This window comes from Thalia democratica, chromosome 8 (genome assembly GCF_965202585.1).
Source record: "Thalia democratica chromosome 8, ktThaDemo2.hap1.1, whole genome shotgun sequence".
In the NCBI taxonomy this organism is placed as follows: domain Eukaryota; kingdom Metazoa; phylum Chordata; class Thaliacea; order Salpida; family Salpidae; genus Thalia; species Thalia democratica.
The window spans coordinates 37,926,386-37,942,996 of NC_139172.1; the positions used below are offsets into that span (position 1 = coordinate 37,926,386).

General features: G+C 29.3%; 1 protein-coding gene across 5 annotated transcripts in view; it reads left to right on the forward strand.

Moving 5' to 3' along the window:
• The first annotated feature begins 653 nt into the window (after positions 1-653).
• Positions 654-16,611, forward strand: part of LOC145842036 (uncharacterized) — a 31,965-nt gene continuing 16,007 nt past the window's right edge. For 3 of the 5 annotated variants that reach the window (XM_082949387.1, XM_082949389.1, XM_082949391.1), the window contains exons 1-4: positions 654-835; positions 2,073-2,213; positions 13,987-14,205; positions 15,312-15,473. In XM_082949387.1, the coding sequence (XP_082805513.1) occupies positions 665-835; positions 2,073-2,213; positions 13,987-14,205; positions 15,312-15,473 (693 nt within the window). In that variant the 5' untranslated portion in view covers positions 654-664. The remainder of the gene's footprint in view (positions 836-2,072; positions 2,214-13,986; positions 14,206-15,311; positions 15,474-16,611) is intronic. The other 2 variants (XM_082949390.1, XM_082949392.1) reach the window with 2 other exon arrangements.

Genomic DNA, 16,611 nt, shown 5'->3' on the forward strand with positions numbered 1-16,611 from the left:
AATTATATTGCTTGACAGTAAACTTTAAAAAACAGCTTAACAACTATACTAAACTATAAAATACATTAGAAATATATAAATAAACTTGGCTTAGTATATTTTTTATATAAACCAAACAAACATAGTTAATAAATAAAGCTTGCTCAAAGTACTTCTATTAAGCGTAAAACTTGAAAATAACAAATTAAAAATTGTGATAAAATGAACTCAACACGCTTTTTACTGAACCATATATTGTACTATAACTACATTAAATAGACAAATAAAACACATTTTTTTTTTAGTAAACAATTAAAATAAATCGATCCAAAATCTTTTACGTTTAAACTTACAACAAAATAGCTATTTTTTTCAATTTATAAGAATCTATCGAAAAAACCAAAAAGTATCTAACAAATTCTTCTAAAAAACTTTAAGATAAAAAATTATCTAACAATGAAACAACATAAAAGGAACCAGTTTTACATATTTAGTTAAAAAGATTAAAGTATATAAACATGAGTCAGTAAAATATATTAACTTGAATAAAAATTATAATAATTACTTTATAGACAAAACTATATTTTTCCAGATAACCAATTAATAATTAAATGAACCGTCCGAAATAAAGTAAATAAAAAATTAAATTAATAATATTTTACACAGATAATAAATTAATAATTAAATGAACCGTCCTAAAATGTCGTCGAACACGATGCAGATGCACTCATACCAGGGTATCCCCCCAACCGGATACCAACAACCCAACGGGTACCAGGGGCAGTTTCAGGGGAACCCCCAGCCGCCCCAACACCCGGTAACCGACAGACTGGCCACCTTCAGGAACCGACACGAGGTGTGTGACGTCACAGTTGATAAAATATATAATCATTAATGACTAATTATTAGTAAGCAGAAAAAATCAATTTTATATCAATTTTATATATACATATTTTTGTTGCTTTGTAATCAAGCTTTGTTACGTAACACTGTTTGATGAAATGATGTCTGTTTAACTTATGCTTTTACTACTTTATTTTTCTTTTTAATTAGATATGTGATTTTCAAAGGCTTTTTGCTCTTGTTCTAGAGTTTTATTAAAAAATTCAACAGATAACTTACTTTGTATAACAGATTAAAATAAGAAAAATTAAGTTAAATAACTAAGTTTTGACAGTCATATGAGTAATATTTTTTTTTCTAGACGTTTTGCATAAAATCGTTTTTCAAACATCTGATATAAACAACTAAAGTAGCTGTTTTTTTATCGTTTATGTTGCTAGCTTTTAGCATTAGAAAAAAAAAGGACAGTTTATCACGACTATTTTGAAGCACGAACAGTTAAATAAACTTTTCATACGTTAGTAAGAGCAATATAAAGCTTTCTCCCATTCACTTTGTACTGTTTATAGGGTTCACGAAAACTCAAGTTTTGACAACTTAAATTCTGAGTTAATGGGTACTATCTTTTTCATTAAACATTATAAAAATATAAAAACTAGCCATCGTAATCTTAAAACTTTGAACCGCCTGAAAACTTTTAAAAAATTATTTTTTGAGATAAGGCCCTTGAAAGTGTTTATTAGAGTTTGGGTTGTCATGCAACCCTGTTTGTGGTGCAAGTTTTAATAATTAAGGTAAAAAATAAAAGCTGCAAGGAAGCGAGATTCATTTAGGCTGTGTACAGCGAAAACCAGCTAATAACTATTTTTTAAATTCAGCATTTTTATATAAAAAAAGCATGAAACTCTGCTTAAACTTGATTAAGTTTTTATCCCTTTTTGTTTTTGAATACATTGATATCATTATCAATACTTCTAATACTCGTTAGTCCAATACAAGGTTTGCCAAACTCATTTTCATAAACACCCCCCTTAGCAGAACTTTGAATAATAATCACCCCCATTTTTTAGATCAGTGGTCGTCAAAGTGTGCACAAAACTTTTGGTGCGTCGAAATCATCACTTGTTTTTTCACTAACACTTGCATCTATCAATTAACTCAAGCTTGTTCAACAGTACACCCCAAATCTGTACAGAACGAGAGTAAACCCCCATGCAGTTTGTGTGAACTTAATCATCTACTTTTTTCAGGAGGCGTACCACCAGACCATGCAGAACCACCACAACGGGTCGCTGCAGAGCACGTGCATGACGCAGCAGCTGATGCAGCAGGCGAGCGAGAACACCGCGAAAAAGCAGACGAGCAGAGCGAAGAACCCCGTTAGTGGAAAAGTATTTACTTGATTTTCTTTGTTGTGAGACTATTTTTTGTTTGAGTGTAAAATATTATCTGAAATAAGATCACCAAGAACCCCGTTAGTGGAAAAGTATTTACTTGATTTTTTTGTTGTGAGACTATTATTTGTTTGAGTGTAAAGTATTATCTGAAACAAGATCACCAAGAACCCCGTTAGTAAAAAATTGTTAACTTGGTTATTTTTGTTGTATGACTATTTTTTGTTTGAGTGTAAAATATTATCTGAAATAAGATCACCGAGAACACCGTTAGTAAAAATTGTTAAGGTCTGAATTAAAACTTCTGCCAGTAACCGTACTTTTTTTTAATTTACAAGAACCGCGTTAGATCAGTTAGTAAAAAACTGCTGGTGTTATTTTTTTCATCGTTGATAAGACCTTTTTCTGTGTGACCCTTAGCTAATGCGCTTCCTTTTCCAGATAAGGGAAAGAACCCTTTTATACTTTTCTTCCGTGCTATGAACTAAAAATAGTTTACCCATTTTTAAAACTAATACGACCCCAACTTCATAGATGTACTTAGTTTCCCAGATTAAAAATTTTAATCATTAATTGTGTTAGTTTTTTTAGACGATAGTAGTTGGTTGTGTGTATTTTATCTTATCCCAGTTCCAGTAAGAGTCTTCAATCTTCCGCTTTTTTGTTTAGCCCCTTTACAATTATCTTTTTTCAATTGATCCTGAGACAACAGACAATAAATTTTACTTTGTAAATTGCAAAAAAAAAAGTTTTACAAAAAAAAATTTTGTTTGTATAGATCTGATCTTTTTTTAATTTAGAGTAATAAATTTATAAAAATTTTTTGATAACATTTCTTCAGCACTTAGTTTACTTGCAAAGAAGTTCTAGAAATGAGACCAATATAAATGTATAAAATTTATTTTTTGTAAACTACTACAAAACTTTGTTTAGTGCTTTTTTGAGCGTATCATTAGCATATGGGTAATGTTAAAGAAATACTAATTACCTGATAAGTACTTTAAGACTTTCTTATGTATTATGGTAAATTACGCAGTTTTAAGCCCTGTAGCTCTCACATTCTAAAGTTTTAATGTATTACGGGACCAAAGCAAACCTAAATGTTCCAACTAATCCTTAAGTTTACATTTCCTAATAGCTATCCAAAAAAACTAAGAATAATATTTAAATCTCATAGCCAAACAACAATACACGACCGCTTACCACTTGGTCCAATGAAAAAGAAAAGTTTAACCTATTTAAACAGTTCAGTGCAAAACTAACATTTTTCAACATGTTCTTTCAACAGACACAACTTGCTTTTAACTTTTTACTACTTCTAGCACACAAGTTTAGCTTTAAGAAAACTATATTTACATTTTTTAAATAGACATTCAAAAACTAACTACTTATGTCAGTGAGTGCACAGTATTTTTAGAACGTGCGAAAGGCAGTATCGCTACAGGGCTTTTGTTGGTGTTAGTCGTCGCTAAAGTGCTGAGAGCTGATCTACTTTTTTCAGTGTTGCAGTTTGTCGGTGCTGACTTTGAGTTTGTCAATCAACAAAGACTGCAAGCCTTTTGCTTGAACAATTAGGTTTTAAGTAAACCTTAAGCCTAAGCACTTTGCTCTTTTGTAAAACTTTGAACCAATGAGCTTTGGAGCGTTTTTGTTTTTAAACATTCAAACAAATATAACGTTAAACAGTTTAGATTTTAATGTAAAATTTCTGTGCTTTTCATAGATAAAATGATAGTAACCGAAATGAGCGAAATTAAAAAACTGCTTTAACTATGGACATCTTTCTCATAAAGCCTTTCTAACTTCAGTCGAAGCGCTTAAACCCGTTATCAGCTGATGTTTTCTGGTTGGCGCAGGAAAATGTGAAAAACATCGTTTCGTCACGAGGTTGTTACGAAAACGGTGCAACGCAAAAACATCTTTTTGAACCACTCACAAACAATGGGTAAAGTGAATTGCAGATGAGGAACATTGTAACCTGTCTGAGTTTTATTTTTGTATGTTGTGTGAATGTTATTGCTTTTAGTAGGCAAAAGGTCAACACTTAATTTTGTTCCTATTAAGAATATGTAAAAATTTTGTTGGTGACGTAGTGAAAGATAAACAAAAGTAAAAGATATACTAAAAGTATACTTCGAATATTTTCATCGTATTATGTTTCTTCTTTCGTAACTCAAGTTTGTAAAAACGTTGATTTGAATATAGTTTTTATTGTTTTAAAAGTTTTTTTTGGCAACCAAAGTTCATAAATATATAAATATTGCTACTTGTCATTTTACTCTTTTTTTTTGTGGAAATACAAAAGTTAAACTAAAATTACAATAAAAACAATTTTAAATGACAACACCAGAGTTGTTATTGTTTCGAAATTGTTCTTAAAAAGCAAAATGTTTGTGTTGGTAATTAAACCAGTGTAGTTATTACTTGCGTAATTAGTTTTTAAATCGGTGCTCAAAAGTTTTATCACAACACAACGTGACAATAGACTTTGCAGGGGATTAACGGCAAGTTTCTCACATTTCAAACCCACTCAAATTTTGTGAAACTAATATGATCTCGCTTGCTCTTTTTTTAAAGTGTGTTTACGGCCTGATTTAACTAGTCGGTAAAAATAAAGTATCTTTCTTTTTTTTTTCTGTTTGTAAAAAACTTTTTGGGTATTTTACTTACGAAACTATTTGACAGACTGCTTGCAATTTAAGTCAAGACTTACAACAATTGCTTACTTTCATTTTTAAATGTTTACGGCCTAACTTATCGGTTAAAATTAAGTTTTTTTTTTTTTGCTAAAAACTCTTTTTTTTTATTTATTAAACAGTTTAACAGCATAGCTTGAATTTAAAAAAGACTTACATAGTTTTTTAACAATACTTTCAAGCGGTAGTTATTGAATAGATAATTTTGTGTTTGCATTGTTTTATTTTGATTTACAGCCTTTTATAAATTAATTAAGCGTTCAAGTTTTACTATTTTTCAATCCTTTTTGTTTGGTTGAAATATTATTTAGTTTTTATCAAGTATATTTAACACCAGTGAGATTTCTTACTTTATGCCAACAAATTTAACATCAGACTTCTCACATTTAAAACTGTTTGAGAGACTCACCCAGCCATAATAAAATGTTTTTTGAAGTTTTTAAACTAACTCTCTTTTTAACCTCTTTACGGCGACTCATTTAACTGTTGGGTAAATTTTGCATGTTTCTTTTCACTCGTTGTATTAAAAACGAGGCGTTTTTATACCTCTTTAATTGTTTTCTTTTTAAAAGTTTAACAGATCAGTGGCTATTTGCAACATGACTTAAAAACATGAATTACAAAAACTCTTTTGTAAAAGATTTTTTTGAATTATTTTTTAAATGTATTCAAAACAATGTATTCAAGCGTATTCTAAATTTTTGCTAACAGCTGCCTTTAGATGGTTTGATTTATTTGTCTTTTTAGTAGGGTTACCTTATTTAAACTAATTTATTTTCAAAGTAAAACTTTAAAAATTCTCAAAACTATATATTACCAGTTCTCGAAGTTTATTACAATACTTTAGTTTTACATCTTTGACTTGTTTACTTTTTATAAAATATACTGTTTTTATTTTTATAATAAAGATATTTCATCATTTTCACTCAGTTTTTGATCTTTATTTTGTTCATAAGAAGCACAAAAAGTTTATTACAAATTTTCAAATACTTTTTTTTTTCACTTCAAAAAATCTTTAAGCGCGAAAACTTTTTAAGCACTGCATACTAATTACTTCTTTAGAGAACTCGTAACTTGAACCATGACGTTCAAAAAAATCATAGCACTTTTGCCTCAAAGATAAAAATTCTGTCACGATCAAACACTTTTGAACGTGCGTCTAAAAAGAACAACTTTGAGTTAACTGGTGAAAGAGAGAGACAGGAAACGCAACAATAGAAAATTTATAAAATAAAACTAGCAATAGAAAATTTAAATATCCGGTTTGTGTGCCGTGATTCATGCTTAAAAAATTTTAGATTTTTTTTTTAATTTTTGACATAAAAACACTAAACTATCTATATTAAATCTCTTAAGTTTCTTTTCCTAAAAACGATAGTTTTTGTTGTAATTTCAAGTTGTAAAAAAAGTATTCAGCCAATCAGCTCACTTTTTTCTGTTGTTTTTGTTTCATCGGTCGCTTATGTAATAACTCTTAGAGGCAGGCACTCTACTTCAGTTTCCAAATTTTATTTTTCATTCGCGTGTGAGTCACCACACTCTTCGTGAGGCATCTTAAATTTGTTGCTCATCTCTCTTCGATTTTCTTTTGTTTCAACTCGTTTAGTGTCTCATTGTTTTGATGCTTTTTAAATAAATTGGTTGTTTGTTCACATAGTTTTTTGTATTAGAATTAATTTCTTTTGTTTTTCTGTGTGACTCAGCAATATGTTTTGTGATTTCCTTACATTTTAGTTTCAAAGTGTAGCATTTTTATGTTTTTTAAACAAACTTTTGTTTTTTATGACAATGCTGTTTCTTTATTTTTATTTATGCATTTCTTTTCACAACTTTTTTTTTTTTTTACGGGTATTCAATAGTCTTAAACACTATCAGGCAAATTTATCACAAGAAATTTTAATTTTTTACTATTTTTTTTTTTTTACAATCAAAACTTCATAAAAGCTCGCCCGTAAAGCCATTGATTGTGACGTGAGGCTTCAAAAAATAAAAACTTCGGTTTCGGCTTTAAAAACAATAAAGAAGTCTTAGAAATGATCCGTGCATACCAAAAACACACAAACTGGTCCTTTCATCAGCTCGCTTTTTAGTTAAAACTTCTGTTCTTCAGCTTAACTAAACTATGAGGTCGTTACGTCTTAAAATTCTCTTCATGAAAATATGCCCTTGACAAGCTATCTTTTTAGTAAACTGCAAGGTTGTGACGACTTATAAGACTTAAAGTTCTTTTATTTGAACTGGTAGTAGTTGTGTGGTGTTTATGCAAATGTGCGGTTTCAGATCTGTGGTTTTGTTAACTCATTGACTTTACACGATTTTGTTACTTAAACGGTTTAAAATTATCGTTTATCGTTTATTTTTTAAGTTTTTTAAAGCTTTTATTGTGGGATAAGTCTTCGAATAAAAAAAAGTTTTCGATTTAAAACAAACTGTTATTAATATCAAGTCCTGTTAAAGTATCAAAAAAAAGAATAGCTTTGAACTTTATCTTAAATGTTTTACGAAACCAGCAATTTACTAAACAGTTAAATATACTAGCAGAATAATATAAAACTTTCTTTTTTATGCTTGGTTTCGTGAATAAAAGTACTTAAGCGTTGTCAATTAAAAAGTTAAGTGTTGTATGTTACTTTGGGGCTTTGCAATCTGGAGCTTTTAACAGATTAACTTGTCAAACTCAACCAGCAAGAAACGACTAAAAACAAGTAAATTAAAAAAACAAGCAACACATCATTACCAGTGTTTGTTCTTCAGGCAATAAAAAAAGAAAAATCAGGGATTAAAACAACAATAAAATCGCCAAGTTAAAGGCAGAAAAGGCACAAAAGAGGCAGAAAAACCAGTCGCCCGACGCGAGGCAAGACAAAAGGCTCCAGAAAAAGAACAAAAGTCAGCAGAAAAATTCTTGCCGGCGACGAAAAGCGAGCGCAAACAATTTCTGACAATAAAAAAAAAACACTCAAGAAGTAATAAGAAGAGAAAGAGAAACGCTTCCATGATTTTCGCACGCTCGAGTGATTTCGTCGCTGACGTCACTGGTGGTGAATATTTCATGCGACTTCTCTCTTCTCTCGTTTTTTTTTGTCGTGACGTCATTCAGGTCTCTCTCGTTTTCGTGTGTAGGTTTTTTTATGCCAAAGTGTTCAAATTTGTTTCTTATTTTTTGGGGGTGAGAGTAACTTAATGATTGTAGTTTGGCTAACTTAGAAGCTGAATACCTTTTAAAAATTAATTTGAAGCATTTGATGAATTTAGTTGATAAAATGTTATTTAAACAGTGTAAGTTGTTTTAAAACTAACTGTTTAGAAAGACACTCAAAACATTTAGTCTAACTGATTCAACTCTTTTATTTTTCCTCAGAAATCTTTGCTTGCAATTGAAGAAATCTAAAAGCATAAAAACTGTATAAGGTTTTTAATTTAAATCCATTTAAAGAAACTTTTTATAAAAGTTAAACTATAAAAACATAACAACAAAACAATTCTTTACCTACTTTTAAAAAACTTAAAGTCTGGAGGCTAAAAAACATAACTTGTCTAAAAAAATTGACTTTTATAACGATCAGATAATTTTACAAGCATCGAAAAAGTTCATTTATAAAAAGCAAAGATGTCAGGAGTTTCGTGAAAAGACACTTTTAGCATCTTTCATTAATAACCGGTAAAAACTTTGCTTGCGAGAAACTTTCCATTATTTCTAAACTTGAAAGATGTGAGTTGTGAATCACGAGAAGACAGCTGTTCTGAGATTTCATAAGCGACTGGTCGACTTCAAATTCAGTTTCAATGTGAAAAAAAAACAGTGAAAAAAGTTTAAATAAAGTAACCAGAAGTTAAATCTCAACTTTTAATTTTTTTTAAACGTTTTTTTTTTTGCAAAACTGCACGTAAATGTTAGCACTATTAGATGGCTGATCTACTTCAAAAGACAGCTCACTTAAGGAAAGCAACACTGAATGATGCGTCCAAAAACCTCTGAATTTCATAGGGAACCAGTAAGACTACTTGAAACAATGTTTTTTAAACTGCACATAAATGTAAGCAAGTTATTAGGTGACAGCTGTTGCCGCCACCCCGGATGCAGAAACCAGCATATGCGAGTGGCAGGTGGTGCTCGGAAGATTTCTATCTGCCTTTTCGCACTTGCTTGAATTTTTGCTCGATATTTTTAGCACTTTCTGCCATACCAAATCTTGTGTGTGCAAAATTGTTTAAATAAGAATTTTTTGCTGTTACATCTCGAAAACTTGCTTGAATTTTTTTGATTTTTTTTGTTTTTTTCTGCCTATTTTTATTTTACCACTAAAATACCACTAAATTTACGGTGAAAGATGGTTTCTATCAATGTTTTTGCTTCTTTATTTAGCTAACTTTTGTTCGTAACATGGTGACTTCCATCAGACTTTTTGCTGCTGATATTTTGTTTTAGTTCGATATTTTTAGCTCTTTCTGCCTATTTTTACTTGAGAACATGTGCTTAATTTCAGCTACTTTGCTGCTTAATTTAGCTGAAAACCTGTAAGAGTTTTTTTTCATATGTTTAATATTTTTTCTAATTAATTTCACTTTAGCAACGAAGACTTTTTTAGAAGTTGAGGTTAAAAAAAGAACTTGTCAGTCTTTTACTTTTATTTAATATTGCAATTATACTTTTTAAATTTACTACTGTTTTTATTTTGGCTTTTATTCGGTGAAAATAATATCAATCTGCTAAAAAGTTGTTTAAAATTGTTCTACATTTTTAGCGCTTTATGTCTTTTTTGCTATAGCACTAAAGACTTTTTCTTGTGATTAAGGGGTAGTCTGAAACAAAATGAATGTCTTTAACTTATTTTCTTTTCCAATGTACTCGAAATCATTTATTGTTTTTTTTTTTTTTTTTTACGGTTTATCACGCTTTGGCTCTAACTTTTTTTTTCTTAGTACTAGGTTGTATGTGAAAAAAAATTGTTTTTATTAATTCAATAATAACACACTAAATTTTATCACTGATTTTTGGATTCATTTTCATTCACAACAGCTTCAATCAAAAACACTTTTGACTAAACTTAAAAGGTATATAAATACAAAGATTTGATCAGCTTTGTTTGATTTTATTTCTTAAAAGTTGGCTTGATACTTTATACACACAATGTGTGCAAATTTTTATTTCTTTTATACTTAATTCCTAAAGTTTGTGATGAAAGATGTTGTAATAAGCTGTCGTTTTTGTAATAAGTTGCTATATTTTTAAAATCTTATATTCTAATAAATTCTTGTACTTTCTGTTTTAAACTAATACTCTGAAGTTTCTACATTTTATCCTTAAAATTCAGGCAGTAACTGCCAGTTTAAACATTTCAACCTGATCAATGCATTTGTTGTTTGCCACTACAAAAATCATCAATTTTGTCATTTCGCTAGTCTGCATAACAGACATATACACATTTTTTATTCAGATAACTTCAGTTGTTCTTTTGTTTTTTGTGCAAACTGGTTGTTTCTATTACTCCCTGTTTGTTCACAACTCACAGTTGAGTTTGTGGCAGATCTTAACATTAAATAACAAAAAATTACCAAAGTTTGTCTGGTTTTAAATCTGCTCACTTGCAAACGAATCCACCTTCGCTGTCTGCTGAATTTTGTGGTGTTAAGAGTTGAAATAAAAAATAGTTTCACCGTTTTTCGCATTTGCTGTACTTAAAATAGAAATACCTCTATGTACTCATGTACAAGCAAGTTGAAAACTTATTTAAAAGCTGACATGTGCTTTTGTACTTGCTATGACAATACTTAATTAGATATTAAAAGTCTTTTTTTGTACAAACTGAGTTTCCAAGTAAACAGTGTAGTTTTAAATCTTCTGTTTTATAGTTTTCACCTTTTTTGCTGTTTTTTATTACTAAAAAGTTTTATTTGGTTAGAATTTCCAACATTCATAGGCATGAATTTTAATGGCTAAAACCAATTAGCGCCATTCTTGTTTAGACTTGGAAAGTTTTAAAACAGTGACAAGACTTTGAGTTCTTGCTAGCTTGTTTTGTGCAAAATGTTTCAGTAAAAAAATATTGTTTTAGAGCAAATTAAAAAAAAATTGCTTAGGTTTTTTTTTTTAATTGTTGTTAGTTAAATGTACTACTATAAAAAACCAAACATGCTTAAACTGAGAACAATATTTGAAAATCTTCAAAAGCTCATAAATTTTTACTAAATTTTTACAGAAATAAAACAATAAAAAGAGTGTTTTCATTGACGTAATGTTTTGACAAAACTTTTCTTTTTTTTTAATTTTGTTGTTTTACTTGAACTACCAGATTATAACTAATAGAAAACAATTTCATGGTACTATTTTGTATACCCGAGTGACCTGATGCAAGTGCCGTCTTTTTTCATTGTGCAAAGCTATTCATTTTTAAACAAAAACAAAAATGGTTTGTGTTCGAATTTTTGTCGTTTAAAGTTCTCGTTTTTTATTTTAGTTAATAATTAAATACAATTTATTTTTGATTGTAAGTTTTTGTGTTGAACAAACAAACCAACACTTGATTTAGGGGCTTAAAAAGATATAAGATAACAAACTTTAGTTTTTCAAGTAGTTGTTTTAAATCTGTAACAGGTATCTTTATTAGCTTTGTTAAGCTGAACTAAATACTTTTTCACTACCAGAATTCGACCAAAACATTCAAAGTTTTATTTTAATCCTTGTCTATTGTAACAAAACACAAAACAAATATCGAAAAGAAGTTTTCTCCATACAAACTAGTGTGTAATAGAGCATTTATAACTTCCTAATTTTCAACATTTAGCACCCAATAGTATTCTAATGTACACAGTGAAGTTTTGTTATTTGTTTTACGCTAAAAAAAGATCTTTTCAAGTCTTGGTTAAAACTATGTATTTGTTTTGTATTTTAAACAATAGGTACTTTTTGATAATTTATTTTAATACAAAAAACTTTTTAAAATAGTAGACTTTTTTTGATCTTTTTTGAGTACTTTTCATCACAAAATCAAAAAAGTTGTCCGTAATAAACTTAATTCACATCAACCAGCCTTTAGTTTATTCAATTTAACCAACATTTAAAGTTTGCGGAAACCAAAAACTTCTAAATTCAAAACTACAATTCGCAAATTCGTCTACACTTTTCTTAAAATAAACAAACTGAAACCGTTGATATATCGCACTCTCACTGTTTTATCTTGAAATACGCGGTTTGCAGTAGCAGTTTTCGTTATATAAGTCTCGATTTTCATTTTTATCGGCAAAAAAAAAAGGTATGCGACTGTTATATCATGCCTTGCGCGGTTATGTAAACGAAAATGTAAATCTTAAACATGCATGGTTAAATTGGAAAGCTTGATTTTGACAGTGTCGTTTTTTTTTTTGCATTTGCATTTGCTTAAAGTTACTTTTACGTGTTTCACATAATAGTAGTTATCTGTTAAATAAACGAAAAATTAATAAAAAAATTAAAGTTTGCTTGCAAAGTGAATTTTCGAAAGTCAAATTAGTTCTGTCTTCTTTTTTGCTTTGTTTAATGTATTAGGTGTTTTAGAAATAACTTATGATCTAAATCTATAGTAAATTTGGTTCGTACAAACAAAGAAAACATTTTTAATTTTTTTTTTGAAAGCGATAAATATATTTTTTTGCCTTTTTTATCCCTTTATTTGAACTATAATTTAATTTTTCATAATGCATTATGTCACTTAGATCAAGTTATTATCTGATTTAATATTTACTAAAAAGTAGTTTAAGGTGTACAGTGAGAGTCTATTAATCATTACATTAACTTTGCTAATGACATTTCTATGTGCACGATATAAAAAGAAGAATAGTTTTAAGCTTTGTTTTGATCGTGTCAATTTTTAACTAATGAACATCAAATACCAATAATTTAACATTCAGAAAAAATTGAATTTATTCATCTTTTGACTTCTAACGGCTAAAATCTTGAAACACGCGCAAAAACACAAAAACATTCGATAAAACCACTGTGAGCAAATAAAATGAAATTTGCCCCACAAACAAGCAAAACGCTTATTAATGTTAATGATTTAGAACAAACGAATTGGTGGGAAACTTTCCAGTTTTCTGCAGAGACTTTTCTTGTCTCTTTTATTTTCCTTGAGCACTGGTATACGGGGAAAAAAGGAAAGAAAATTGATGCGAGTAAAAATTTTCAACTTTTCCTATAAGCACGGTGTTGGAGAACGAATTAATTTTGATGAGTTTTATTGTGTGAATTTTTTTTTTTGTTAATAACTTGTTTTTTTTGAAATTTTCGAAGCCGGCTAGTTTTAAAGCGGATTATGGAAATAATATTTATTAAATAAAACAGGTTGGCTTAAAAGTATTGATTATTTACAGGAATATTAAATAGTTTTTTAAAAGGTACAGTACTAGTTAATACTTTTAATAAAACTCAATTAATAGAAGAAGTTAAGGCTTCTAGAGGAATGCTTTGTACAAATTTTTAAATATGATTTTTGATCAAAAAGGTTGGCTTAGAAGTACTGTTTATATTGAAAAACAAATAAAAAAGTAAATACCTAAGAAAAATATCTTGTTTTTTAAACTTAAATGTTTTATCGCTTATCAATATTTACTAGCGTGCTAAGACTTAGTTTGTTTTATATAAGTAGTTTCTTTTTTTTTGATGGTATAATCTACAGATCGTGTTATTAATAAACAAACCAACTCACGGTCTTGGGTTTAGCCACAATGATAAAAATTTATAGGACAATTTTAAAGACCCGATATATTGGTAACCAAGCAAAATAGTTATTACATACTTTGGAAACTATGGTTTAAAACTTTAATAAACAAAAGCAAAGTTAAACAGTGTTAATATAAAAATGTAAAAACTAAACATACAACAAATATATTTGAAATTTAACCTAAAATAATTTTAAAAGAAATTTAACAAAACAATATTTTTTTAAAACACGATTTATTTCAAACAAAGGAAGCACAAAACCGCATACAAAAATACAATTTACAAAAAAAATTAAATGATAACTTATTTAACAACTAAATCTATAAACTATCAAAGTTTATGAAAAAAAATATTTTAATGATTATTCTAAAAGCAGAGGAAACGAGGGAACGCAGGGTCCTCGGACCAGGTCAAAAGGTCCCGCATCACCGGAACCTCCCAGCCGCCCCAGGAAAAAGCCCCTAACTCGAGAATGCCCGCCAACCAGCAACAGATGACTGGCAACCAGCAGTTGCTAAGCAACCAGCAGCAAATGGTTAGCAACCAGGCGATGAGGGTGAACCAGCGACAACAGCAGATGATGACCCAACAACAGGTTAATAATCTATATTTATTTAATTTTTTTATTTTATATTTTTAAGTTTTATTTTGAAGTTTATCATTTTTCAAACTTGTTAATTTTTTTCATTGTTTTAAAGTTAGTTTTGCAACAACAGGTAAACTTGTTATTGTCTCTGTTATACATTTTTTATGCCTCACGTACGTGTATATGTTTTGTTCTAAACTTTTGTTGCGGTTAATTTTTGAACTTATCGTTTTTATACTGTTTACAAGGTTATTCATTTAAACGTTTTTTTTTTTTCACATGCTATATGTATTATGAGTAAGTATAAAGTTTTTTTTCTTGATGTAAACGCCAAAGTGTAAACGGCTTGAAATTCGATATACTCATCTGCTTTTGACTTAAACTTTTTGATTATTCTTATCGTACGCATTTGTAACTGATTTTCTTCAATTAGTTTTTTGATCCACTTTAGCTTACTTTTTATGTATGCACTGTTCATTACATAAAGTATAAAAGTTTGGTCTAAATATTTTTAACATGTTAGTTTTTGGTCTTGCTGACTGTTGATATGCTTTTAGCAGTTCTTAAGAGTCTTTTTTATAATGTTAGTATAAAATTAATTTGTAAAACTTATATGCATTATAAGTCATTTTTAGAATTAATAAATAGAATAAATTAATTAAGAAAAAAATCGTCACGTTCTAGCTGCGTACATGTGAAAATTCATGATGGATTTTGACACCATAAAAAGTTTCTGCCATCACTGAGGCGACACGCATCAACAGTATTCATTCTCCTACATTTACGTGCACTGTCTTTTAAATATAAAAAAACTTTCTTTTTGTAACTAAAAACCTTTAAAGTATTAGTTGTTTAGTTTATCTTTTAATGGTTTTACTTTTTAAAGCATGATTTTTTTTAACAATTTTTTTTTTGAAGTTGGTATCAAAAAGTGCATTTACCGCAAAAGTATAATGTTGAAAAAAAAAGTTCCAAGTACAACTAGCAATTCTCAATCTCGGTGTTTAACAAATATATTATACCAGGAGAAAAGCTTAAAACCGCATACCCAAGAAGAGCCTTGTTCAAGGGGAACACTACTGTGTTAAAACATATTTAAAAAACATTTTTTTCAGAGACAACTGGAGCTGGCGAGGCAGCAGCAGCTGCAGCAGCAGCAGGAGATGATGAAGAGGAGGACGCCCTCCAACGGGCAGAACAACCCGCAGATGAGGCCCTCCAGCGGACAGAACAATCAGCCGCAAGGGGGCCAGATGAGGAGGCCCAACCAGGTCCGCGTGAGTAGAACAAAATAAATTTAAATATCTTTAATTTTTTGAAACGTAATAACACTTGAGACGGAGCAACCATGAATTGTGTAATTTTTTTTTACGTTTGAAATTAAATGATAACGTGAGATGACGCAATTGGGAATTGTGTCGGTTGTCGTGGATTCTTTTTTGTTTTAACAATCAAAAAGGAACAGCATCAAAGTTTTTTGGGGCTAATGGCAGTTTTGTGTTGTTTAAAGTTGGAGTTGCAGTAGAAAATGACTTACACTAATTATAGTAAAAAATATTACATAAGTTGTAAATAAAAAGAAGTTAGTAATTTTGTGGATGGTTAAACAAAGTCGATTGTTTTTAGAAATTAATCGTTTGAAAAGATGTTTGAAAAATCAAGATCGATGTAAAGCAGTGTATGGTTCAAATTAAGTTTTTCTGTTCTAATTTATTAAACGTTTAAATACATTTTCTATACTAAAAGTGTTACTTTCATGACAAAACTTGAAACGTTTCAAAAAGTCTTGTTTTCTAAAAAGTGATGTTTTTTTTCGAATAGTTCAGGTACATCACGACAAAAAACATAATATCTTAATTTCCGCTTAAAAATGCTCTTTTGCTAAGTCTTTAAATATTTTATTCGTCTTCAAAAAGTTTTGCGACTATTATGTGTTTTTACACCACTTTAAAAGCAACTACGTACGTTGTAAATCAGCTATTTGACGATTTCATATGCTGGCATCGGTCTGTACCTATTTATTATATCAATTATGAATTTTTTCAGCCTACTTTAATTAAACATCTTTTTGCTTACTTTGTTTGTTTCTAAAAATTCTGTTTGACTAAAAAACAGTATAAGTTACTACATCAAAGTATATAATAATAAATAAAATTTTTAAAGCTTCTGGTAGATTTTTGCATAACTTTGGTAGATAAACTTTAATAACCGAAGATGAAAAAACAAATTGAGCGAATTTGTTTCTTTACAAACTGTTTCGCGTGTTTAGACATGACGATCACATAGAACGAACTAACAAACGACAATAAAACTTACCACGTTTACTTACGCTTTGAAACCTCTGTTCTTCCGTATCTTTTCTAACGCGTCAAAGAAATACATCTATTGAGATACTGCTCTTTTTTCGCAAATTTT